Source organism: Eublepharis macularius, chromosome 3, assembly GCF_028583425.1.
Source record: "Eublepharis macularius isolate TG4126 chromosome 3, MPM_Emac_v1.0, whole genome shotgun sequence".
In the NCBI taxonomy this organism is placed as follows: Eukaryota; Metazoa; Chordata; class Lepidosauria; order Squamata; family Eublepharidae; genus Eublepharis; species Eublepharis macularius.
Genome location: NC_072792.1, coordinates 144,849,130 through 144,874,668, shown reverse-complemented (window position 1 = coordinate 144,874,668; position 25,539 = coordinate 144,849,130). Strand labels below are relative to the sequence as shown.

Here is a 25,539-nt window from a genome sequence, read left to right as displayed (position 1 = left end):
TAAATTTAATCGAACACAGTATTGTTTCCCTCTTAATGAGTATACAAGTTGTTAAATACCTGTTTCACCCTGATCCACAGAATTTAGTGGCTTTTGAGGGAGAGAAGATCATAAAGCAATAATTCATTCATACCAGAGGCATTAGAAAAATCAAGAGAAAATTAAAGGCTGTGAACCATATACCTTTAACATTTGGGAAAGGAATATTCAACAGTGGCTTACATTACAACATTTTGACTCCACTGACAGTTCACTGATGCCTCCCCACCTCACCCAAATGAAAATAATTTTATTAGACAAAATTTTGTAAGCTGCATTAAAGATTTTCAAAAGCCACCAATAGTAGCAGGATATTACATTAGCACCACCTCAGATGATGAAAGGTAGTAACATCATTTCGAAGAGAGGCAAAATTCGAGCTTACTAGGATCTGAGAGACTAACAAGATTTCTAGGGCATAAGCTTTAGAAAGCCAAAGCTCCCTTTGTCAGATACCTCTGGGCCTTTAAGGTGCTACTAGACTTGAATCTTGCTCTTCTATTGCAGACCAACATGGCTACCACCTATCTGAAACTATTTCTAAGAGGCATCATCATCAAAACCATGAGTGGGAAAAGGGGCAACATGGAATTAAAATAATATGCATGAGGTTGAAAAGACTTGGATTAAACTAGGGGGTAAAGAACACCCCAGAGCAGTGCAAGTAGTGGTCCATGCAAGATCAGGTCCACAGTACATGTCTCTCAGCAAATGATTAACAATAAAATCTCACAATGACTATCAGCTATAAAGCATGAAAGAGTGGACTGGATTCATCATTACTAACCCCTTCAAACAAGGGGCTGGCCTTGCCAAAGCTGATTGCATAAATCATCCATTTGGTGGGTGTGTCCATACACATGTGCAATTGCATGCATACAGACCACCTGTTCTTTGGATCAGGACTCAGGCAGCTGAATGTCTAGGAAGTAATACAAAAATATGGATATGTCTTGTTAAAGTTTCCCATGAAACGTAATAAAAAAAAACTTTAAAAGATCCCCTTTGTACAAAACAGAAATCACGTAAAAAGAACATGCTCCAGCTCTTTCACATGTGAACATGTGTGCAGCCACAGCCACTCAAGGCAAGCTTCATACTATCTTCAAAACCTCAGGTAAGGAACAGTAACATTCAAGAGTAAGACTGTTCCGTGGACCTTTAAAAACCTGAAGATATGCCACTAACCAGTCAAGGAACTTTTTATCAAAACCATGAACTGAGACCAGGCAAGTGTCTGATGCTCTACAGTAACATGCAAGCCACAACACAATCACGTGTCTCATTTTGCCAAGAACATGGAGTGCTGTGAGGTTTGGTCCCATTTGCAAAATAGTCATTATGTCCCCAACAAATAGGAAGTCCACATAGGGCAGAACCTGTTATAAAGAGAGCTTCTTTGTCTGTAGCCTTCGGCTTCTTCAAAGAGACTTTTATCAGAGCCCAAACTGGTGGCTGACATTGTCCTGTGATTTATATGACAGTTTATATTCTTTTCATCCAGCATCAATAGTCTCATGATTTTTGACGATTACTGACAGAATTTATGATAATAAAATATGGCTAGTCTAATGTGGGATGCCTTTAAATATGTTCCTCAACTCTTATCTTTACCTTTCACATTTCTTCAGTGGAGTGGCTTGTGGGGAAAGGCTCTACCACTCCTGAGCCTGTTAGAGATCATGATACTTGTGCTTCCCATGACATGATACTAATTGTAGACCAAGTACTAGGAGATTAAGATATTCCTAATTCAAAATATTAGGAAATTAGGCGATTCCTAATTTGTGTGTTGTTGTTCTCCTTTGTGCATTTTTAGGCCTTAATCTGTTTGCCTGAAGATGATCGCTTTTAACTTATCCAGACTATCTTCTTTCAGGGCATCCCGAACAGAACAGAAGAAGGCAAAGTAGTGCTGAAAGTTATGCATCATGAGCAGAACGCCAGCAAGCAACTCATTGGTCATGAGGAGGTGATGAACATAGGCACGACTATGATTCTGACAGCAGTAGCATGAGCATCCTCCACTCACTAAAGGACCAAAATCATCCTGGTACCTAAGAAAAAGCACATAATAAAACAAAATCCCTAAATTTACTCCATGGATATTGCACACTCAAGGAAAAATTATTGTGAGGTTCTGTCTGATTGCTAAGCAATATGCATCCACAGTAAATGTGATATATGTTACTGAAACTAAAGATGAGATTGTCAGTTGGATGCAATAAGCCATTGTTCTAAGGCTGATCAATTGATCAAAGCACTCAACTGAAATGTGATGATACCTGAACATTTGAATTGCCCTGGCCAAACTAAAATTTCTGCACATTTTAGTCACTACAGTCAAATGGACATAAAGAAGCTCTGTGCCGATGTAAATACCAACAGATTTAAAAGTAAGGGTGCACAGTACTTAGTTTTGCCTGTGATGGCTCATTTGAAAAGGGAAAGGACTGATATACTCCCATGGTGAGTGGCAGCAAATCTATCCTTCTCAGAATCAAGGTATAGTTGCTGTTTATTAACTCTATATATTCTACAACAGGATAGCACACTATAATAGAAGCATCATGGTGGCAAGATACTAAGGCACCCTTCTGTGTCAGGGACTCAGATGTCCCAGAACTTTTCTTGTGGATGAACCACCGAGGTTGTTTACTGATGTTTAAAGGATGTGATATTCCCGAGAGCACCATCTAAAACCCAAGGAGCCCTGTTTAATGTTTAAAATGACAGCAATGAACTAATTTACCCTGCAATAAAAGTTGGCAAGGATGTACAGCACTGTAAACATTTTAGCAATGCATTTGTCCAAAAAGAAATGATTTGTTCAACAGGAACTCAGGGGGCAAAAGACTACATAGCCAACAAAATTCATTACGAATGCCACATATTAAATGCCATTCGAATGTTTTCTGACTGTTGGCTACTCTTAAAATATCTATCCTATAACTTAAATGGGACAACTACAGAATAAATGAACGGAAGACTATGCCTGAAATAGCCAGTAAAATAATATGAAGCGGTACACAGCAGAAGGTGACATTTCAGAACAAACAAATTCTCAAACCTTTTTTCCTTCAAACATATTTCGAATGCAGTCATCTCTTGAACTCCACTGAGGGTTTCAGTTTTTGTTTTTTCATCCTTGCTTTCTTCCATGGTTGGTTTCCCATTTTCTTGTAGGACTGAAATAAAGCAACAGTATTTCATTGAGAAGCTAAAATGGAAACAGAAGCCTGGGAAACGCCACCCTATCAATTATTTCAAGGCAAGCCTTGTTGAAGTCACTCTGATAAAAACTCAAACTGGCAGTTAAAAATGTTTAAAATGATAATCCTGAATAAGGTGGCGCCAAGAGAGGTGTAAGGGAGGCAACTAATTGGATGACAACTTACATCTCAAATGGCTATATCATCTTTGTTCTACCGTCTTTGGGGGATGTTTTCTCAATAAACATGATAAAACCCTTCCTGTCTAAAACTGCATTTAGTAAAGTGTGCAAATATCTATTTAACTGACACCCAACTCTATATCTCACTATCCAGGTCCCCACAGGATGCAACAGAAATTCTAGATCACTGCCTGACAGCCATGGTGAAATGGCTGAAAAAGAACAAATTGAAATTGAACCCAGACAAGACAGAAGTGAAACTTGTTGAAAGACAAAGATCTTGAAGGACACTGTACTCCCCACTTTTAATGGAATTCGTCTTACCCTTGCAGACTCAGTTAAGAGCCTAGGGGTTATACTGAATCCAGCGCTATTACTAGAAAATCAAGTTAAGGCAGCCACAAAAAATGCTTTCTACAACCTCACTCTAGCCTGGAAGATAGCTTTTCACCTTGACCCAGCCACCTGGATCCATGCAGGAGCATGAACATCACTCCCATCCTACAGTCACTCCATTGGCTACCTATCAGTTACCATGCTCAGTTCAAGGTATTGGTTATTACACACAAAGCTCTTCATGGCCTTGGTCCGGCATACCTATGGGACCGCCTTCCTCCCTATGTTCCTCCACAGCAACTTTGCTCACATCTGAACAGGGTCTCCTGCAGGTGCCACCCTGCACATGGGTGAAATCAACAGCAGCCTGTACATGGGCTTTCTCTGTGATGGCCCCTACCCTGAGGTACAGCCTGTCTGAGCAGGTCAGGAGAGCCCCCACTCTCCTGGCTTTCTGCAAACGATGCAAAACTGAATTATTCAAAAAAGTTTTTTATTCAGCTAGGAGGGCTGTATAGTAGGCAGGAGGTCTCAGATGCTTCGCTAATGAGTTAGGGACCATAGACTTCACCACTATGTTGCCTTACATATTTTCTGTTGTTTTAAATATGTACTCCTATGTACTACCTGTGCTTCATGTTGTCTAATGTCAGTCCTAGAACTGATTATGTTCTGTATCAGCATTTCTCCAACTCTGTACTGGATCCTTGCTAATGCTATGTCTTTATAAACTTGTATTTGTTTACCCTATGTCATTGTTTATTAAAATGTCCTTGACACTGTATGGAAATGTCCTTGATACTGATTGTACTAATTTCACACTATGTAATCCACCTTGAGTGTCAGTGAGAAAGGCAGACTATAAATGACACAATAAATAAATGAATAAACACACACACACACATACTCTTTATGAAATTCACAAGTGACCCACAACCAAACAACACCCCATGTCTGAGTGGAGAATCTGTCAGCCTGCCAAAGGGATCTAAGTCAGAAAGTTTAAGTTGCCACAGCAATGGTAAAGTTGGGGGCTTAGAGAGGTTTAGATTCCAGCTGAAAGTTTTGAGGATGACAAAATTGTCACAAAAATCACTGTGGCTGGAGAAAATGCTTGAAAGCCATTTTATCCTCTGGAAATTTAAAAGGTAGACTGGATTCTCTTTCTAAGAAGTTAGTGTGATGATTTTAAAAGTGTGTGTGTGTGTTTAAATGCTAGGTGTGGTACAGATGAAGAGTGGGAGTGAAAGAGAGGCATGAGTGAGTGAGATGGTTGGTTGATGACTGAGAGTGTGGGCAGGGTGAGCTGCAGTTTTTAGTTACTGAGCAGAGAGAGAACATTCAGTCTGGGCAGAGCAGGCAACCTGTGTGGAAGCCTGAGGGGATTTTCATTTCAGTTCATTTAGGCAACCTGTGTGGAAGCCTGAGGGGATTTTCATTTCAGTTCATTTAGGCAACCTATGTGGAAGCCTGAACTGTGTGTGTCTGTGAGAGAACATTCATCCTGCTTTCTGGTTTTGACAAGCAAACTGGGTGTGTACCTGAGAGAAAGTCTATGTACATTTGAGTGAGAAATTGATATCTGGAACAGGCAAACTGTGCGTGCGCCTGAGAGAGAAAGTTTGTGTATATCTGTGTGACTGGGCCTATGAAGAGAAACTTTAAGAACTGATAACTATCTTTGAAACCATCAAACTTAATTAACAGTATGAAACCAATACGCTTCACGTAAAAATAAAAGTTTATTGTTATTTTTTTTAAATCCCAGAGTATGTTATTCCTATATCCTATTCTTATGCTCAGGGTCACATAGACCCACAAAGGAGCCTGACACTTAGGCACGTTATTAAAAGGGAAATTTAAATTTCTTATTTTGGAATATAATTCCTGGTGGCAGCAATCTACCAAGTGGGTGTAAGAAGAGGGTTAAAGAAAAAATCTAACTGAAAAAGAAAGGGGCTCGTAACAGTTAGCTTCTCTTTCCAGCACAAATTACTGGGAAGGACAGAAGACAAAGGAGCATGGTTGATCCCCTTCGCACCTTAAAATCTATATAAACTTGTCATGTTGGAAGTGAGATTTCTAAAAAATGTGATAAAAGATCTACTTGTCTGGTCTGAGTTATCCAGGCATGAAAAACACTAAGACCCAGCCATTAAGAAAGCCATCAGCTGCTTTTTCTTCTTTCATCTTCACACTTGTCATGTGAATGAATGACAGTCACTCAGCCTGGTTGAAAAATCCTTTGATGAAGAAAAGTGCAGTCCAAACATATTCTTTTCAATCTACTGAAGAAATTTTTACAGTATTTTTTTTTAAAACCCTAACAAAACATATGAGCAATCTGCATTAATGCATTTGGTCCTTTAGAGAGGGCATGAAGAAGGTGAAGCCAGCAGGACAGTATGATGCTCAAGCAATGGCTTGAGGTGGTTATGAAAAGAAGAACTGCCTTAATTTCCCATTACAAAATACTAATTGTCCAAAGGTCACATGAAGTCTGTGGATGTTGCAAATAAAAACAATCCTGGTCTTAAAAACAGTGACAAGAGTCACCTTAAAATAGCACTTCCCATGTCATAAGCAAAGCATTGCTTATCTAATGATATGAGAAATACAGAGAAGGTGATCAATATAGCAATACAGAGAAATACAGAGAAGGTGATCCATACAGAGAAGGTGATCCTAAGCAGAGTTGCATCCTCTTAAGTCCACTGAAGTCACTGTGCTTAGAGAGTGTAACTCTGCTTAGGATGACGCTATAAGAAGCTTGAACACATTACGCCTAAAAGTGTTTTATCCCAATAGTCACACAAGCAAGCCTATCAAGATAAATACCATCTCTATCAGGATCCGGGTGGTAACTGTAACTGAAGGACAAGGCACAGCCTCGTTCTGTCACCTGGTAAGGGAAACAACTCTCAAAAACATCCACTCCTCTCTCAATTAACTCCAGCACTTCATCTGGCCTGCCAATACCATGGATGAGTCTGCAAAAGATATAGAGAAATAAACCATTTTGGTCAGAAGTGATCAGGTTTATGGCAGTCAATTCTGTTTCTCTCTATATATCTATCTGTCTATGTCTTAAATAGCACAAAGCTCAGCAATTAAATCATAAATGCAGAACCAGCACCAATCCCAAAGATCACATAGCAAGATAACAAACAAATACTGCCCCCCCCCAAACACCCATATACAAATAAGGAATTGACTAAAGTCTCTCTCTAAAAGCCTGACAGAGAGACCCTTGCATCCTTTCCTAAGTGCCTGGAGAACTACCCATTACAGAATTTCATCAGGCAGTTCCTTTATAAGGTCCAGAGCCACCATTAAGGTCCTGCCCTCCTAGCCAGTAATGGCTGCAAAAGGCCCTGAAGCCATATTTTCCTGCCATACCTTAAGGGTTAAAGGAAAACAGAGAGAGGAGCTATACTTCCATCTATGCAGGACCCAGCCTGTACAGAGGTTGTTCCACAGCAGCGTAAGCAAGGGAAGAAGCACTGGGGCTCCTTGGGCTTGCATGTGCCTTTCCTGTCCTTGGTTGCATGTGAAGGAAGGGAGGAGGAGAAGGGACTATAATGACAAACCATGATTTGTGGTTCTGTGTGAGTCACAGAACTTACAAAAGGGAATTTCACTCTCGAAAGCTCATACTTTGGAAATCTAGTTTGTCCTTAAGTACTATTGGACCTGGATCTTGCTCTTTGACTGCAGATCAACAGAGTTATCCACCTGAAACTATCTTCACAAAACTCATGTTATGCGTGTACAGAGTGGAGTTATACCTTTTTCTTGTTTTCTAATACATGGTCTTCCATTGGAACCTTTGAGGTGGCACGGACAGTTTCAAAATCAAACCCTTGAAAGTACAAGATTACTTTAGTTGCAGGTAGTCTCTTTACTCAGTGGCTGTTCTTTTTGCAGGACTGGACCTCAAAGAAGGTGGAGTGCAAACTCATTTCATTCTATTTGCCCATGATGATTATTCTTGCTATTTAGCCAACATGCATAAAAACTGATGAGACAACAATACTAGTGATCGACATAGTGGTAAGAGAGGCATGAGCAATGCACCGCTGTATACTCCTGGGACCTTTCTGGAGAAAAAAGCTATGCTCTGCTCCCTAAAACCACACCCAAACCACAAAAAGATGGATAGTATTGCTGGCATTTTGCATACTTCTCCTTCACATTCCCATCCAGGTCACATTAGCTCATTTTACTCAAACTAACTTTTTTTTTCAAAAGCATGTTCCCAACAGCCAGCATCCCCTGGGGATTTGAAAATGCAGCTGGATTCACCCATGCCTATGCTATTATTAGCGATGGCAACACTAGACTCCAAATTCAGCTGGCAGCTTTGTCAAAGATTTGGGAGGTGAAAAAACAGCAGTTTTGCTCTCCCGCAGGAACAATGACTGTGCTGACAACCGTACAAGCTAATTTAGGTCAATACATGTAGCACATGGCTGGAGAAATATACAGCACAGTAACAAATTGCCATTTTAGTGCTGACTTTTTCCCATTGTAATTAAACTCAGTCCCTAGAAAACTTCTAACATGAGTTGTTGTAACTTTATGCTTCCATGATAGGAAACAGCTATCAAGTTAACAAAGCAATTACGAAGGCAATTAACAACTGCAATTGCTTAACAGCAAATCTTCTATCAGCGTTCAAGGTCGCTTCTCATTAAAAACATTTTTATGTCTGCCAAAATTTGTCAGGTATGTTAGTCTTCACCACCACAGCTGACATTGCCAGCTACCTAAGCAGACCACAACAAGGAGGAGGGGGGCAACTGGGGCAGAGGAAGCTGATGCAGCAGGTGGGTGTGAGAGGGATTTGACAGTGTCAGAGCCACCTGAACAGACAAGAAGAGAGGGAAGCTCTTCTCCTTGTCCATGCCTGGAGGACTAAACCATCTCTGTCTCAGAAGCAGATGGCTGGACTTGTGTTGGCGTAAATTCCAGCTGCCATTAAAGCCTGCAAAAAGCAGAAAGCACTCTACTGCTCTTCACAAACTTGGAAGGAACAACAAATGGTGCAAAAGGAAGAATTGTTTAATTATAAGTAACCCCATATGCATTTCGCACCAGCTTCATCAAGGGGATCTTCAGAATTCCTTTGAACGTCTATTTCATATGTGCACTTATTATGTTTACTATGTGCACTTTTTCATTCTTCACAAACTTAGCCAGGATTTTCTTAGAGGTCTACTGGGCATAGCCCAGGACAAGCAGCTTGTCTGGAAAGCTGGCAGAACAGATGAAGGCCTGCTGAAATGGATCCACCCCCTATTCCAAGATCCCTGCACCCAAACCCCCTTCAAGGTGATACCAGTTTCATGCAACTAACTTCAAGCCGGGGACAAACAATACTTCAAAGACAAGCAAGTGTTGTGATGAAGGGGCATGAGGCAGGTGGGGGGACAGCCATATTCATACTTTCTCACCCTGTGGCCCTCTGTACAGCCTGTCTAAAATTGGAGCATCCCTAAGCCAAGCCAGTCACCTGGAGGATCCAGGTAACGGAGCCACTGTAATATGGACCACTGCACAGAAGGACCACTGCACAGAATACAGTTGAGCATCCTGAAGTTAAATCAGAACCCTGTGGAACTGCTTATGAAGAGCACTGTAACTTCTCCCCACACCATGCACTACCCTTGCATTCTGTGAAATTATGGTGCTGAAAACACATTTTTCCTCAGTAAAGACTGCTTCTTTTTTAAAAAAATGTTGCCAAGGGCCACTGCTACATTTTTAATTGTCAAGGTAAGCCCTAAGAGTTATCTTTTACAGCCTGCAGAAACGGAAGTTAATAGTATTCAGCTATTGGTAAAAGTATGTGAACAAAGGGTGGTGGGAGAAGATGGCTACCAGAACTGCAATTTCCAAGCAAAATGGAATGGTAGATCAATTACCTCCCAGACAAAACCACAAAACAGTCCCATCCCACATGTGTATTTTGCAAGCATGGCACAAAATTATTGGAAACACACAGATACTGCTCATTTACATCAGCAGACCATGTAAGGCCCCCCAAAAGGCGTCTGTAAGGAAAGGGGGGATTTCAATGAAGAAGTGATAACAGTGGGGGCCCACCTGAGTAGGACAGATCAAACAAAGGTACAAGGCTACAAGTGCCTATATACCAATGCCCGAAGTATGGGTAATAAGAAGGACGGGCTTGAGCTTCTCTTGCAAACAGAGGGCTAAGATATAGTAGGAATTACTGAGACTTCGTGGGATGATTCCCATGACTGGAACGTGGTAGTGGATGGGTACAAGTTGTTCAAGAAAAACCTGAAGGGTAGAAGAGGAGGCCGAGTGGCATTGTATGTGAGGGCTTAATTGTCAGCAAGTTCTGGAGGATATGGTTGTTGTGGGTTTTCCGGGCTGTATTGCCGTGGTCTTGGCATTGTAGTTCCTGATGTTTCGCCAGCAGCTGTGGCTGGCATCTTCAGAGGTGTAGCACCAAAAGACAGAGATCTCTCAGTGTCACAGTGCTCTCACAGTCACAGTGTCACAGGGCATCTCTCAGTGCCCTGTGACACTGAGAGATCTCTGTCTTTTGGTGCTACACCTCTGAAGATGCCAGCCACAGCTGCTGGCGAAACGTCAGGAACTACAATGCCAATACCACGGCAATACAGCCCAGAAAACCCACAACAACCATCGTTCTCTGGCTGTGAAAGCCTTCGACAATACATCTGGAGGATATGGTTGACAGCCCAGTGGAAAGCATATGGGTGGAAATAAGGGGAGGAAGGACAAAGGGAATTGTTGTTGGAGTCTGATACAGACTGCCTGACCAGGGAGAGGAAATGGATGCTGCCCTCTTTGAACAGATTGGTTGAGTATCCAGACATCAGAACTTTATAATTACGGGAGGCTTCAACTTCCCCAATGTGTGCTGGGAGACAAGCTCAGCAAAGCGACAAGAATCATGTAACTTCCTGACCTGCCTGGCTGATAACTTCCTTTTTCAAATGGTGGCGGAAGCTACAAGGGGCTTGGCCATACTAGACAATATTAACCAAAAGGGAAGAATTGGTAGATGAGGTGAAGGTGGTGGGGACCTTAGGGGGAAGTGACCATGTCCTCCTTGAATTCCAGTTGCTGTGGGGGGCCAAGGAAGTTCGTAGCCAGACTCATAAGTTAGATTCTTGTTGGGCCGACTTCAATGAACCCAGAGGCTTGATGAGAGTCATTCCATTGGGGAGTGTGCTGGAAGGGAAAGGAGCGAGTGAAGGGGGGTGGGCTCTTCTTAAACATGAACTTTTGCAAGCTCAAGCCCTCACCATTCCAGCAAGATGGAAACATAGTAAGGGCTCCAAGAAACCAATGTGGATGAACAGAGAGCTCCAGAATAAGCTAAGGGAGAAAAAGGAAATGTTCAGGAAATGGAGAGAAGGACAGACCTCTAAAGAGGAATATATGAGGGTTACTAGGTACTGCAGATCAGCCATCAGAGAAGCCAAAGCTCAGTATGAGCTGGGTTTGGCCAAGGGGGTTCGCTACAATAAGAAAAACATCTACAGATATGTGAGAAGCAAACACAAGGTAAAAGAGGCCATTGGACCGCTGTTGGGAGTGGAAGGAGAAACTCTGATAGAGGACAGAGAAAAAGCAAACAGGCTTAATGACTTTTTTGCCTCTGTTTTCTCCCTGAAGAACTTGAGCCCATCTAGAGATGGTAGTAGACACAACAGGACACCTGGGTGGCTAGTTGACATTGACAGAGAGGTTGTGGAGAGGCACCTGGCTGAACTGGATGAATACAAATCCCCTGGGCCGGATGGTGTGCACCCAAGAGTGCCCAAAGAACTTTCTAGAGAACTTGCAGAGCCTCTGTCCATCATCTTCAAGGCCTCCTGGAGGACTGGGGATGTGCCACAAGATTGGAGAAGAGCAAATGTTATACCAATCTTTAAGAAAGGGAAGGAGGATGACCCAGGAAACTACAGGCCGGTCAGTCTGACTTCTGCTGCTGGGAAGATATTCAAGCAGATTTTAAGGGGATCGATCTGTAACCATCTGAAGGACCACTTAGTGATCCGGGGAAGTCAACATGGTTTTGTCCCCTAACAGATCTTGTCAGACCAACCTGGTTTCCTTCTTTGATCGAGTGATGAGCTTACTGGATCGTGGGAACTCTGTCAACTTGATTTACCTGGATTTCAATAAAGTTTTTGATAAGGTTCCCCATGACATTCTAATGGGTAAACTGGAAGACTGCAGACTGGACTATAGGACAGTTCGGTGGATAGGGAACTAGTTAGAGGACTGCACACAAAGAGTGGTGGTCAATGGTGTTTCATCAGATTGGAGGAAGTTGTCCAGTGGGGTGCCACAGGGCTCGGTTTTGGGTCCAGTACTTTTCAATATTTTTAGCAATGATCTGGATGAAGGGGTACTCATTAAATTTGCTGATGATACCAAATTGGGAGGAGTGGCAAACACCCAAGAAGACAGCGTTAAAATTCAACAAGACCTGAATACTCTGGAGAAGTGGGCAGATATGAACAGGATGCAATTCAACATAGATGAGTGCACAGTATTACATCTGGGCCACAAAAATGTGAAGCACAAACACAGGATGGGGGATACACTTCTGGGCAGTAGTGTATGCAAAAGAGATCTTGGAGTAAGAGTGGGCTGTAAACTAAATATGAGCAGTCAGTGTGATGCCGTGGCAAAAAAGGCAAACTCAGTCTTAGGTTGTATCAAAAGGGCCATTGCATTGAAATCGCAGGAGGTTATAGTCCCTCTCTATACTGTCTTGGTCAGGCCACACCTGGAGTACTATGTGCAGTTCTAGAGGCCTCACTTCAAAAAGGATGTGGACAAAATCGAGAGGGTGCAGAAGAGAGCGATGAGAATGATCAGGGGTCTGGAGACCGAGCCCTACGAGGAAAGGCTGAGGGCCTTGGGAATGTTTAGTTTGGAGAAAAGGAGACTGAGGGGGACATGATTGCTCTCTTTAAACATTTGAAAGGCTGTCATTTGGAGGAGGGCAAGGAGCTGTTACAGTTGGAAGCAGAGGGTAGGACTCGAAGCAACGGGCTTAAACTACATGCAGAAAGGTACAGGCTGGATATTAGGAAAAACTTTTTCATGCTCAGAGTAGTTCAAAGGTGGAATCAGCTGCCTAGGGAGGTGGTGAGCTCCCCTTCACTGGCAGTTTTCAAGAAGAGGCTGGATGAATATTTGTCAGGGATACTTTAGGCTCATCCTGCATTGGGCAGGGGGTTGGACTAGAAGGTCTGTATGGTCCCTTCCAACTCTGTGATTCCAAAAGAGCCCATCAGGCTCCCAATTGAATATGTTTAACACTCTGGTTCAGGCTCTACGTTTGCACAGGCCCCAGACTAGGTCTGTTTTGGGAAGAGTTTCTTGGCTCACTTATCAAGCACACCTATGAATCTTCAATGTTCTCTTGAGAAATGGCCTTGGGAACCCTAGTGGAGTGCAGCTGTAATCACTATCAATCAGTCCTCCTCATATTTATCATGCTAGCGCTGCCAATTAAGTATCTAAGCCCTGATTGGTTCATGCTCTGGTGGTCTGCCGTAACGCAGGCCTGAAAGCGACTGTTTATTGCACTGTGGATCCTCTCTAGTCGGTACCTGTCTACCATCATGTGAGAGAGAGGCCTTTGTTCCATGCCTCCTGCTTTCCAGCATGGCAAGAACTGCATGGCATGAACTGAAGTCTGTTGCAAAAGCCTTTGCTAAGGACCTCAGCCATGCAACCAACTCAGAGATTGCCAGACAGCTAGTTTGCAGTATTTTAGTTAGTTAAGTGTGTTTAACTCTTATTTGTTTTCATCCTTGCCTTACTGCCTGTTTGAAGAGCGTTTCATGCTCATCCTATGCTCCCCAAATCTATCTTTAATATACTATAATATATATTTTACTTGCCTGTGTCCAATTATTTGCTGCAGTATACTCACCTTCCGACCGAACCCAGAGACTGAAAGGCCTCAACAAATAGACACCCGGTGTCCTTGGAAGCGTCTAGGGGTCCTGGGAAGGCTGTGGTCAGCACCCAGGAACAGGAGAAACAGTATCCCATTCAATATTCTCCTCTCTGAAGTAAGCCGTTTCTATCTCTGTGACTGACTGCAGACTATGTTTAGGCTATCAGAGTATTTTCTTTTACAACATCGGGAAACATTATTTGATCTATTATAAGATGTGGCTTTTAATACTAACAGCTGAAGTCAAATATTATTCGATGAATACTTTTACTAAAGTGCTAAGGAATGTCACTACAATCTGTATCCTCTCCTGCCTTGTATTTACGCCCTTTATCGCTCACAGAAATCAAAACAAACTGAGGAGAGGTTTTGTGCCACGGCTAAAAATCCAAGTCTTTCTCCCTTGAACAATTTTTATGATGTATTTTATTTGGAACAAGTCACTTTTTTGAAGGAGGAAGAGAAGTGGAGGAGTGATTTAGATTCAGTTGCAAATAAACAAAACTATAAATTTGGACATTGGGGAAATGAGTGAACTAGTTATACTCTCTACTCTATTGATGCAAAGATATTGTGTAGCTGAACCCAAATCTGATTACTTTCTCCAGAGACAGAGCTAGCAAGTGATCAAAATCTGATTTTCAGTAGCACATAATGCAATGTCCAATGACATAATAAAAGATTAGCTGTGGTGAGAGAAGAGTCTGAAGTGATTATCTGCATGAGAAATGTGGGCTTTTGATTAATTTGCCCTTTGTTCTCACCTTGGTTTATCTTCTGGCAGTTCTGCTACAACAGAAGACAAGAGTTCCAGCTTGGTGTCCTTGGCCATGGCAGTTCCCTGGAAGCCATCCAGTAGGAAGCCACCCACAGGGCGCTTGGCAGTCTCCTTAGCGGATCGCAGCCTTTCCTCTAACACATTTCCACCTTCAATAACTCCAATCATCACACTCTCTTGTAGTTCCTAGTTGGAGAGAAAGTTATATATTTAATAAACATTTATTGTATATCCTGCCTTCTCACCTTAGACTCAAGGTGGTTAACAACGCAACAACTACGGGTAGCAAGCACACAAAAAGAAAAGTCCACATCATCAAGATAAAAACAGCAGAATTCGAGTCCAGTGGCACCTTAGAGACAAACAAAATTTTCAGAATGTCAGAGCTCCCCTCTTCAGACAGGAGTAGGAATGGAGATCCCTGAGCCTTTATATCCCAGCCAAAGGGGAGGGGGTCCTTTGCTGAATAGAGACTTAGGATTCTTATCTCTTCTACAGATGCTAATTTCTGCTGTAATCAAGTTGCATTGTACCTTTACATCCTTCCCTTGTAACACCTCACCCACCTTTGGCTGGGATATAAAGGCTTAGGGATCTCCATTCCTACTCCTGTCTGAAGAAGGGAACTCTGACTCTTGAAAGCTTTCACTCCGAAAATCCTGTTGGTCTCTAATCCTCAGGACTCAAATCCTGCTGTGCTACTGTTGACCAACATGGCTGCCCACCTAAACCAAGATAAAATCAAGCGAGTTAGAACCAAAAACTAAAAAACAATATAGATAAAAAGAACAAACAAAGGGCAAATAATCCCTTTGAATCAGCTTTATCCTGGCACAGAATCTGGATGGAAGATATCTGAAATCTTCCTTGCCAGTATTGTTGTGCCAGTGATATTTGAGGTTGGTACAGAAAAAGGAGTGTGTAACACTGGGGTTAAAACAGTAAGCTGCAAGACAGAATAAACTTGTTTATCACTGTCCCTCCTTTCTTCCTTATCTCCTAAACAGTAATGCTAACCTACCTTTATAAATATACATTGGTGATTAAAGAGCTGTAGCACATACAGCGTAATAGCAAGACCGTACCCCGAGTGCTTTACTGATCTTATCACTAGGACTCAACTCCTTGGATCACCTCTCCTACAAGGACAGGCCAAAAGCATATGGTGCTTTTTTAAATTTAGGAAAAACAATGACTAAGAGAGGACATGAGAGAAGTTCGCAAAGTCATGCATCATTTTGAGCAAATCGACACAAGAGACTTTCTCCCCTTGCCTAATAATTCAAGAACTTGGGAGTCTCTCAATGGAATTGATCGGGACAGAGAAAGGAAAGTGCGCATATAATTAATGTATGACCTCTGCAGCCACAAGACATGGTGATGGCCATTAGCCAAATTCATGGAGGGCAGATCTATTAATTCTGCAGAAAGCAAGAGAAAGGAAGTAAGGCTCCTCCATTAGCCTGCCTGGCCAACTCTCACTTGCCTCTCTCTTTCAAATGATATAAAGGACCATTCATCCTGCAGAAGGGAAGGGAGAGAGAAAAAGGCTGCTTCTGCTGTGCCTCAGCCAGAACAAAAAAAGAACTCAGTTAATTTCTAATCATACTCTGTATAGTCTTCGTAAGCTTCTTGGAGAGCAAATCACTGAAAGGTGGGATATAAATGTTAAAAATAAAACAGCACTGCAGAGTATTACCTCCACAATGAAACAATGAACACCAGTAATTTGGGGCTGGGGGGGTGGACAACAGCAGGAATGCCTCTTTCTTTTCTTGTTTCTAGGCTTCCTGGAGGCATCTGGTCAGCCATTGTGAATGGACTTGTAATATTATCCAGATCTCTTATTACATTCCAAACATGATTGTTTTATAATGCTGCTTCCAACTGAATGTTTCCTCTGACCCCTGTGAACAATATATCTTCAAGAGTTCCAGGATGCTTCTTACAGTGCATACACCTTTTTAGAATAATTCAGCATCCCTCCATGTGCTACCTTTTCCATTACAAAGTTTTAAGTTCATTTGCAATCACACATTATTAATAATGTTTGAATGGTACAGTGAACATCAGTTTTAGGAGACTGCTGTACTTATCAGGTTACTCCCCGAAGCATAATGAAAACCCTGGACTCCTTTCACTATCATTATCAATCCCTCTCTCCCCATTAAAAAAGAGTACACCGCAGACATGAATTTGTATTTGACTTAGATTTTTGTTGTGGTATAATTTTATTGTTTTTAAGCTTTGCTGTAAGCTGCTCTGAGCAGCAGTTTTAGATAAATAAAAAGTTGCATAGACAGAGAAACTAGTCTCCAGGTGAGAAAGGGGGAAGTGGCATCAATCAGCAGTGTTTCTTTGGGGAAAGACCCATGGTTGCAGTGCACAGAACTGTGAGGCACTGGGACTCAAAAAGATTTGTGCTGTGGAATATAATGAAATAAATAAAATAAAGCAGGCCAAGCTTACTTTCAGCCCTACTCAATAGCAGTAAAGAGTGAAGAACATGCAAGAGGAAGGTGCAAGGACAGCTTAGTCAGGTACGTCACTCCCATTCTGTAGAAAAATACAGGGCTCAGGAACTGCCCAGGGGGTCCTGCCACTCTGCTGCAACCTCTAAGCATTAAACCACCCATGCTGTGAGCAACTTGCCAGGTTCAGCACAAAGCAACTGCCACAATAATGGCCCATGCAGATTTAGCTCTTACTGGAAACTGCTCTTGCAGTTGTAAGCACTCATCCAAAAAGGACAGTGATCGATCCACAGACTTCTTGGCCCTCTTCTTGGACACTTCTCCAGCAATAGTATCTCCATCTGCGAGACACTGGAACCAGTCTGGTTGGAGAGCCTGCTGAATGGTCATGAACTTTGATGGTGTCATTTCCATCCGCCCACCAGAACCCCATATGGAAACTGCCTGTGGGAGACAAGGAAATAGACTTGTTTTAGTTTAGAATCAACCCTCTGATGACTGCAGTGATTGAGGTCATGGATTGTGTCCTTTCCATGTTTATATATCATCATCTATAAGCATACCTTCTGTCTTTGATCAACTTTTGCTTTTTCTATATAACTATAGATCTGATTCCTGTCTGAAGCAAAGACAGAATCAGTAAAATGCAATTACTGCAGGATTGTGTTTCCACCAGAATTGTTCTCTGTCCTAACTTTAAACAAAACTCTGTGGTTGATATCAAGCAGCAACCAAATTGCAAAAAAGGGGGAATTGGCCAGAAATTAGTTGGTATTCTCCTAATAATGGGAAATTGGTGTTTCTTGGATTGAGTGAAGTGGAAGAGGGAGTCTACAGTCAATGAAGTCATTAAATCATTACCTTGAAGAAGAAAATGCTTATGAACACATTCTTGATGAATGATCAGACAACAACTCAATACTGAGCTCCTGCAGTCCTTCTGTAACATCTAGTATGGCTGTTCATTGTGCTGTGACAGTCCCCACTGGACCATCTCTTACAGCTGCTCACTAAGGGAGATGATCAGATGATAAATAGTGAGAAATCATTTGGCAAGGCATTGAGAGATAGTCCAGTAGGGACCATCACAGCACAATGAGCAGCCATATTAGACATTACAGAAGAATTGCAGCAGCTCAATACTGAGTTGCTCTTTTCAGTAACAGCCTCAAATTCTTTCTAAAATGTCATTCTGCCTTCAACTTTCTCTCCAAAATGAAAGTCTACTCTGGAGACTTGTTGTCAATTCACATAAGCATATTCATAATGCAATCACTGCATGTGTGAAACGGCCATCACCATGAAAACATTATAGACAGGGCTTTATCAGCTCACAGCCTCAAACACAGATTTTTTTTAATGGAGACAGCCTGTGCAGTCAGCTGATAGTCACAAAACAATTCCATACCCGTATGAATCAGTATACAAGATCTGTTCCAAATTTACTACCATTGAAATCAGACTACCATATCTCACAAGAATGGTGTAAGAACTGCTACAGAATGGACAAATGTTTTCTGTCCTAGGGTGTTCAGAAGGCTGTGGAAAAGCTAGTAGCCAAAATTGTACATTTTAAACAGCAAACCTGTAAGTGCAAAAAAGTTGTTTTGAGTAGCAATGGATTAGTGTTTCCTTGGGGGCACAGGGCTAGTTCCTCCCAACTCTTCCACTGGTGGAAGCAGGATGAGGGGCTCCTTCTAACACCACCCCCAAGACTATGCAAGGATTTATTGAACCTGCATGGACAAAAAACCATGGGGGATGAGGGCTGCAGCAAAGTGGGGAAATGGACAAGATCGACTTGTCTTCTCCTTGTGCCAGTGGAAATACTGGTACAATCAAATATAATATATTTTAAACTTTTCTCCATTGTGTAATGTCAAATTTTATCTACCTATACACACTCTCTCTTCATCCCCCTCCAAACACATACATTCTATTATGGGATAGCAAAACATAATTTATATATATATAATTTATTTGATTACTATCACACATGCACGTTTGTGTGCTTGTGCAAATAGACTGGTTTCTGTATTTACACTAGCAACTGTCTCTAGCTGATTCCATGTAGCCACCCTCATCCCTAATACAAACACAGGAACTGCAGCCACAATGGCTGTCATCACAACATTATCTTCAGGTCTTCTTTTGGAGCCCGAGGAACAGAAGGGAAGCCAGTAAGAGCCAGTGGAACGTTAAGGATTTGAAAGACCCAAGGGGGTACACAAAGGTTGCCAAAGCAGACTCTTCCCCACAATGTAGACACTGTCCTCCATTGTCCTTGTTCTCTCTCTCCATTTTATTATTAGGAAAACGAAGTACCGTACCACAGGGTGATCTTCTGTGCTCCTATTTTTTGTGTTATCACATTCAAGCACCGTCCTTCACTAGTGTCACATGCAGGCTTGAAATCTGGAGCAATCAAAGCTGTCATAACTGCATGTATACAAGTCAAGTCCAACTGCAGATAATTAAATGCAGCGCGTCTAAGCAGACACAACTGCACTGAGGAAGACTTCATTGCTTTTGTTAATTCTCAGTTTTAAAATTAAGACAGACAGTCAATTAACATAGGCTTCATTATGGCTGTTAATGGAATCCACAGCCTTTTGTTCTCCTGGACAATCGTGCTAGAAACTATCATTCAAGTTCACTTTTCCACATCTGCTGTTTCAATAAATAAAAAAGGTATGCACACATGTTGTCATTACAAATAATGAGCACAGGCTTTGGGTAAGTACAGAGTAAATCTACATATAAAGGGTACAGTCACAGAGAGCCAGTTTGGTATAGTGTTTAAGAGCACGGGACTCTAATCTGGAGAACTGGGTTTGATTCCACACTCCTCTACTCGAAACCAGCTGGGTGACCTTGTGTCAGTCACAGCTTCTAGGAACTCACTCAGCCCCACCCACCTCACAGGGTGTTTGTTATGGGGATAATATTAACATACTTTGTAAACCACTCTGAGTGGGCGTTAAGTTGTCCTGAAGGGCGGTATATAAATCAAATGTTGTTGTTGTTATTATTATTAGGACTTAAAAGGAGAGTTGCATATAGTAAAAAAATTGTTTTCCTGAAAAAATCTCAGCTTATTTCACTTTCATTTAAAAACAAGTTCCTGACTTTTGTTAGGGTAACATACCCCAAAAGGTGCTAGAAGTTACTAGGATACACTTCCAGCTGCCACACCACTTCCTACAATATGATTTTCATAGTTCTGGAATTCAAACACAGAATGCTTTCTTGGCCTCAAGAATTAATTTTTTAAACTAGCCTTGCAAACACTTTTTGAGGTGGCATATGATTCCCTACTACCATTGCCACTCTTTTTTTAAAGTCCTAGAGGAAAAGTGTGCAACCAGAAGCCCAAGAAACTGTGTTTCCCCGCTTTTTAAAACCACTGTCAGAAAATGTTCATGTTGACTGTACTGCAGAAGCAAGCTGATGCAGCTGCAAAAAAGGCATTCTACCAACTCCATTTAGCTTAGAAGATGACCTCTATCTTGATTCTGCTGACCTGGACATGTAGGTCCATGCTATGGTTACCTTGAGGCTAGACTACTGTAACACATGCTACCTAAGCCTGTCCTTAAAGCCAGTTGGTATAGAATGGCTTGGCTACTATCAGGTCCGAAACAGAATCTGCTTATCACTTCCACTCTGCAGGTACTCCATTGGTTACTGATCAGTTACCAGACTGAATGCAAAGGTCTATCACCTGCCAAAGCCCTTAAAGGTTCTTGATCTATGTACCCCTAGAACTGTCTCTTCTACTGTGTTCTGCTGTGACAGCTTTGCTCATCACAGCAAAGCCTACTGAAGGTGCAAAATGTGCAAAACAGAACGTTCAGAAGGGTATTCTTATAGAGCAGTGCTTTGGTGTAAAGGATCAGCTCAGGAGGTAACTGCTATTAGGGATAACATGCTTCCTTCCCCCACCCCCACCCCCAATCCCTTTCAGTTCTTCAATCCAAGCCCTACATCATTATGTTTACTAAGAATCTTCATGGTTAAACTCAAACGTTGTTACCATATTTTGTTATCCAATTGAGGATTGACTGAATAGCTTTAATTTATTAGGAATACTGGCTGTTAGATTCAAATGTTATCATTCAAAGTTTATTATATTTTGTAACAGGCATACTGATAGAACCATTCAATCAATTGTACTTGTACTCTGCCTTGAGTGCCAGTGAGAAAGGTAGACTACAAATGAAATCAATAAATAAATACCTTCTTGTTGTTGTAGCCAGGTGGAGAGAAAATAGCTGGGTCATGGAGGGAGCAGTACACTACCGAGTCAGGCATACCTGAACGCACAATGAAAAACATTGCCTTTAACAAGTAGGCTCTGAAGGCAGCAGCATTAATTTTCTCAGACAAATTATAGCAACAGTTAAGTATACTCAATTTATTCTTTCGGGATAGAAAGCCAATAGTTAATTGTTTCTCTAGTTACTATAACATTCCAATGAGCAGCTGTGTCCTCGCTGCTTCCAGGGGGAGGAGGGAGATGACAGCAAAAAGGCGCTGTGTTTAATAACCTCGTATGTGAGATATAACCTTTGGATTGATTAATGTTGTTGCTGCTTACACAGCAGAGACCAAATGACAGCTGACTTGTTTGTCTCCAGCATAAGCATTCTTATGGCCCGTGACACTTGACAGTGTAGCTCGGGTGATTAAACTACACCTCAAAGACCAGAGCTTTGAAGGATAACACACATCAAAACTTAAGAATGATCTGCCATGAGAAAGAAGAAAAGATTTACACACTACAAAATGTCAAAACCTGGATTTTCAATGACAGGCAATGAACACTACCTGGTGCTGCACCTGAAAGACACAGCAGGATTCCAAACTGCAGCGCAGTCTGAATATACCTACTATTTCTAAATGTTCTCTCTTTCACAGCTATGAGCAGAGTTTGCCAAAACGTTTTTAAGAGAGAGCCTGCTGGACAGCGAGAGCTCAGGGAGTGAGAATGTAACTGCAATTCACTGAGGCTTTAGTATTCATCTTACAAACACCCAATTAAAGATGTGATGACCTAAAGGTACAGTGGAGAAAAGTGTATACATTGCATGCAATTGTGGAGTATTTTTAATTTAAAGGTTGTTTTTAAAAAGATTTCTATCAGAAAATCAGTCACTTTATCCCTGCTGTAGTTGACTGATGATAGAAATTCACTGAAAAGGCAACATAATAGTAATACCCAGATTTTTTCCAATTCCACAACTGCTAAACTTATTTGAGCCCATTGTGCACCACTATTGACTTGAAATACACTGCACGGCAGTTCCCACCTCCTATCAGCTAGACGATGTGCAGCAGCCATCATATACAAAACCAGTCTATTTATGCAAGCACACAAACTGCCATAAAACATTAAAAAATAGATTTGCAGTGATGTGCAACACTATCTGGTCCTGTACCTGCTGGCCTCTTTAGAGAAATGTAAAGCAGCTGGGAGCCTCCATGCAATGGAATTTAAAGTGGCCACTGAAGGCTAGCTGGAGTGGATGTGGGTTGTCGACATTGCCCTCTGATGCCAACGATTAGAACCATAGTATTACAATGCAGTCTACTTACCAATGGGGTAAGAGTCTTTATGCCCTAATAAATCCCACATTCTTCCAGAGTTTTTAAAGCCATACTAGACACTATCGGAGTACAACTTTTAGCCTTCCAGCATATTAATTACACCAACACACACACGTGCTTACCTACAAACTTTCCAATTCCTTCTTTATATTCCTCCATGACCTCCTGAAGCTCTACCCTGCACTCAAACATAGAAATAGAGACAATTACAATTAATTCATCTTTGAATGAAAGTGTACCAAGAACATTTCACTCAGATTTCCAATACAAGCTGTGGCAAATAGTGTTATGGATAAAATATGGTTAACTTAAAATTGCTGCTATCAATTGCTAGGCAATTTTAGCATGGGACTAAAAGCTATCATGAGTTTGAAGTTGCAGATTAAACTAATTAAGGTTAAATATTAAAACTACAGGAGGAATTAGATCCAATGATGCAAACCTGCATCGGTTTCTGATAGTTCGATGTGTGCAATTTAAAATGTCATTTTGCTTTAAAAGGATTAAATTGTCTGGATCCTGTCTACTTTTGGTAGCCTCTTTCTCTATGTCCCAACTGGAAGGGTTCTCTAAGAACCCCAATCTATGAATTAGTTAGTATGAATTACAAAGAAGTGCAGAGAATGACACTCATCAGCTACTATAAAACTATGGCACTCTCTTCTATAATTGCCATCAGAGACTATTTTGGTACTTGTGGCACATAGTCCACTCTATTAGTGCAATCCTAACCAGAGTTGCTCCAGTCTAAGCCCATTGAAATCAATGGGCTTAGACTGAAGTAACTCTGGTTAGGATTGCGCTGTTAATGGTGCTCCTTTGTTTCTTTTATGTGCTTTTATGCCCAGGCTTTTTAAATTGTTTGACTTGTTTTATCATCATGTTTTTACTGATTAGTTCTTATTTATTCTACTAGCTTAGCTTGTTTAGTTTTTTATTGCTTTGATTGGTTTTGTTTTATTATTTTAGTCACAATTGATCTTGAACATGTTTGAAGAGGTGGCATACAAATTCTGTAAATAAATAAAAATAATTTTTCACAAGAGGGAGTAGCAATTTCTGCTGGCTCCCCCCTCCCACTATAGGCCACTACTCTACCCTCTGCACTGTTCCCAAGGATCCTTTGACCCTTAGAAACAAAGTTTCAGAATGGAGCATTAATGGGGAAAGTCCTGCTCGGTGGAGTCCATGGAGAGTTGAGTATTTGCTAGAATAAGACTCTTTTATTTCAGTGGGGATTTTGCATCCATTGTTCTGGCATGCAGGTCAGGGAGAGAGAGAGAGGGCTTATTTTTTCATCAGCATTTCAGATTTGTAGATTATGTACATGAAAAGCAAGTCTATTCTTGCAGGTTTATAATCTAGTTTAGGAGGATTTAAAAGGGGATAATGGGATGGAAAAGCAACATACTCTTATGTTCTAATCTAGATTTTTTATTTTGTTTGGAAAGGTCCTTTTTGCAGTGTAAACATCCAGGATAGAACAAAAACAAATTAATAAACATTGAATTCTACTGAGCAAGGGGCTTTATATCACAGGCAGCCACTTTTTAAATGATAACAGAATAATTTTTACAGCGACTCTCAAACACACATAATTGCTCGCAGCTCTTTTGCCTGACTTCTTCGAGTAGAAGACATCAACCTCTGCTTTGGCAGAAGAAAACTTCACTCACAAGGCTGGAAGTGGAAGTTGTGCAACGACAGGAACATCTTTGACAGTCTTCAGCGTGTCATGGGTGAGGTGTGGTGCTGATCCCATTTTGGTATAAAGCAGACAACCAGGGATGTCCATACACTGAATCCCTTTCTTGCCCAGGTTTGTCAGTGTGCCAAGGCGACAGCTACCAACTACTTTGGAGAGACTCAACTTCATCTTCATGAACACACCTGAAAGACCACCATCAATCAACAATTCACATGGCCATCTTTATTATGCAGTAACTCTAATAATTTGCACCAGACTTTCCACATGGAGGAAGCATATTTGCAGTTTTCACTCAGTCTAATCCCACTTATGGGGATATACTTCCCAGAACAGTAGCCATCTTAGTCTGTTGGAGTAAAAAGGTCAAAGGTGTTATCCATCTGGAAGTGCTCCTCAGCAAAAGCCCAGAAATAAGATGGGGGGAAAGCACAGGCTTCCCTGATAGGTTGTACCTTATATTGCAGCATTCACTTTTGCTGGCAAATGTCTGTCATAATATACTGAAGATGCACTAAGAGAGAAAGATGTTGGTTGAAAGAGGAAAATAAGAAAGAATTCTATTCAGGATATTATTATTGCAGAGTGATCTTAAAGAGGATGTGAAGTACCAACTTAAAAAATTATAGACAGAGAAAATTATCATGTTACAAAGAGCTGCAGAAGCACAACTTGTATTCTAAATCTCTTCATCAACGGAACATGCAACCTGGGAACAAACACATTTAATTTGTGTAATATAGTCTCTTTATGCCTGAAATGATCGCTGGAGCACATACTAAAGATATGTCATCAATGACAGCTGTCACTCTCTGGCTGTTACACTATAAATGGGTCCCAAAAAACACAAGTGATTCACATTTCTGCATAAGTCACAAATTGGAGCTGAATGAAAATCCATTAAAAAGACCTATCAGAATATTTAGGGAGACACGAAGAGAGGTAAATTGGAAAAATTCATTCTAGAATACCTGAATTGATTACCATTCTATACTTTTTTTTCTAACAAAAAGACTAACAAAAACTGTGGTAGGGTAGGAGCTTTCGAGTCTTATGGGTGCTACTGGACTCTTGCTCTTTCCTTCTGCTACAGACTAACAGGGTTACCCATCTTGAGCTATGTAAGATTACAGTAACTACAGTCGTCACTGACCTGACAAATCCTAAAATGCTTTTTTCGCTCTATGCACGGAAGCAGCACCTTTTAATTTAACC

General features: G+C 41.3%; 1 protein-coding gene across 1 annotated transcript; it reads right to left on the bottom strand.

Moving 5' to 3' along the window:
* QTRT2 (queuine tRNA-ribosyltransferase accessory subunit 2) lies at positions 1-25,530 on the bottom strand. The gene is made up of 9 exons (XM_054974096.1): positions 25,478-25,530; positions 24,296-24,509; positions 22,742-22,797; positions 21,249-21,325; positions 17,244-17,453; positions 14,522-14,721; positions 6,608-6,759; positions 3,110-3,227; positions 1-2,096 (listed from the first exon to the last, which is right to left on the bottom strand). Exons 2-9 carry the CDS (start codon positions 24,499-24,501, stop codon positions 1,862-1,864), a joined length of 1,254 nt encoding a protein of 417 aa, XP_054830071.1. The 5' UTR covers positions 24,502-24,509; positions 25,478-25,530; the 3' UTR covers positions 1-1,861.
* Positions 25,531-25,539: the final 9 nt, after the last annotated feature.

What these genes read in the sequence shown, in the direction of transcription:
- QTRT2 (XM_054974096.1), bottom strand. Translation starts at nt 24,501, where the DNA reads ATGAAGATGAAGTTGAGTCTCTCCAAAGTAGTTGGTAGCTGTCGCCTT. An exon ending in CAACTTCCACTTCCAGCCTT is followed by an intron (nt 22,798 to 24,295) that starts GTGAGTGAAGTT and finishes GTTTGAGTGCAG; the next exon opens with GGTAGAGCTTCAGGAGGTCA. An exon ending in AGGAATTGGAAAGTTTGTAG is followed by an intron (nt 21,326 to 22,741) that starts GTAAGCACGTGT and finishes TTGTGCGTTCAG; the next exon opens with GTATGCCTGACTCGGTAGTG.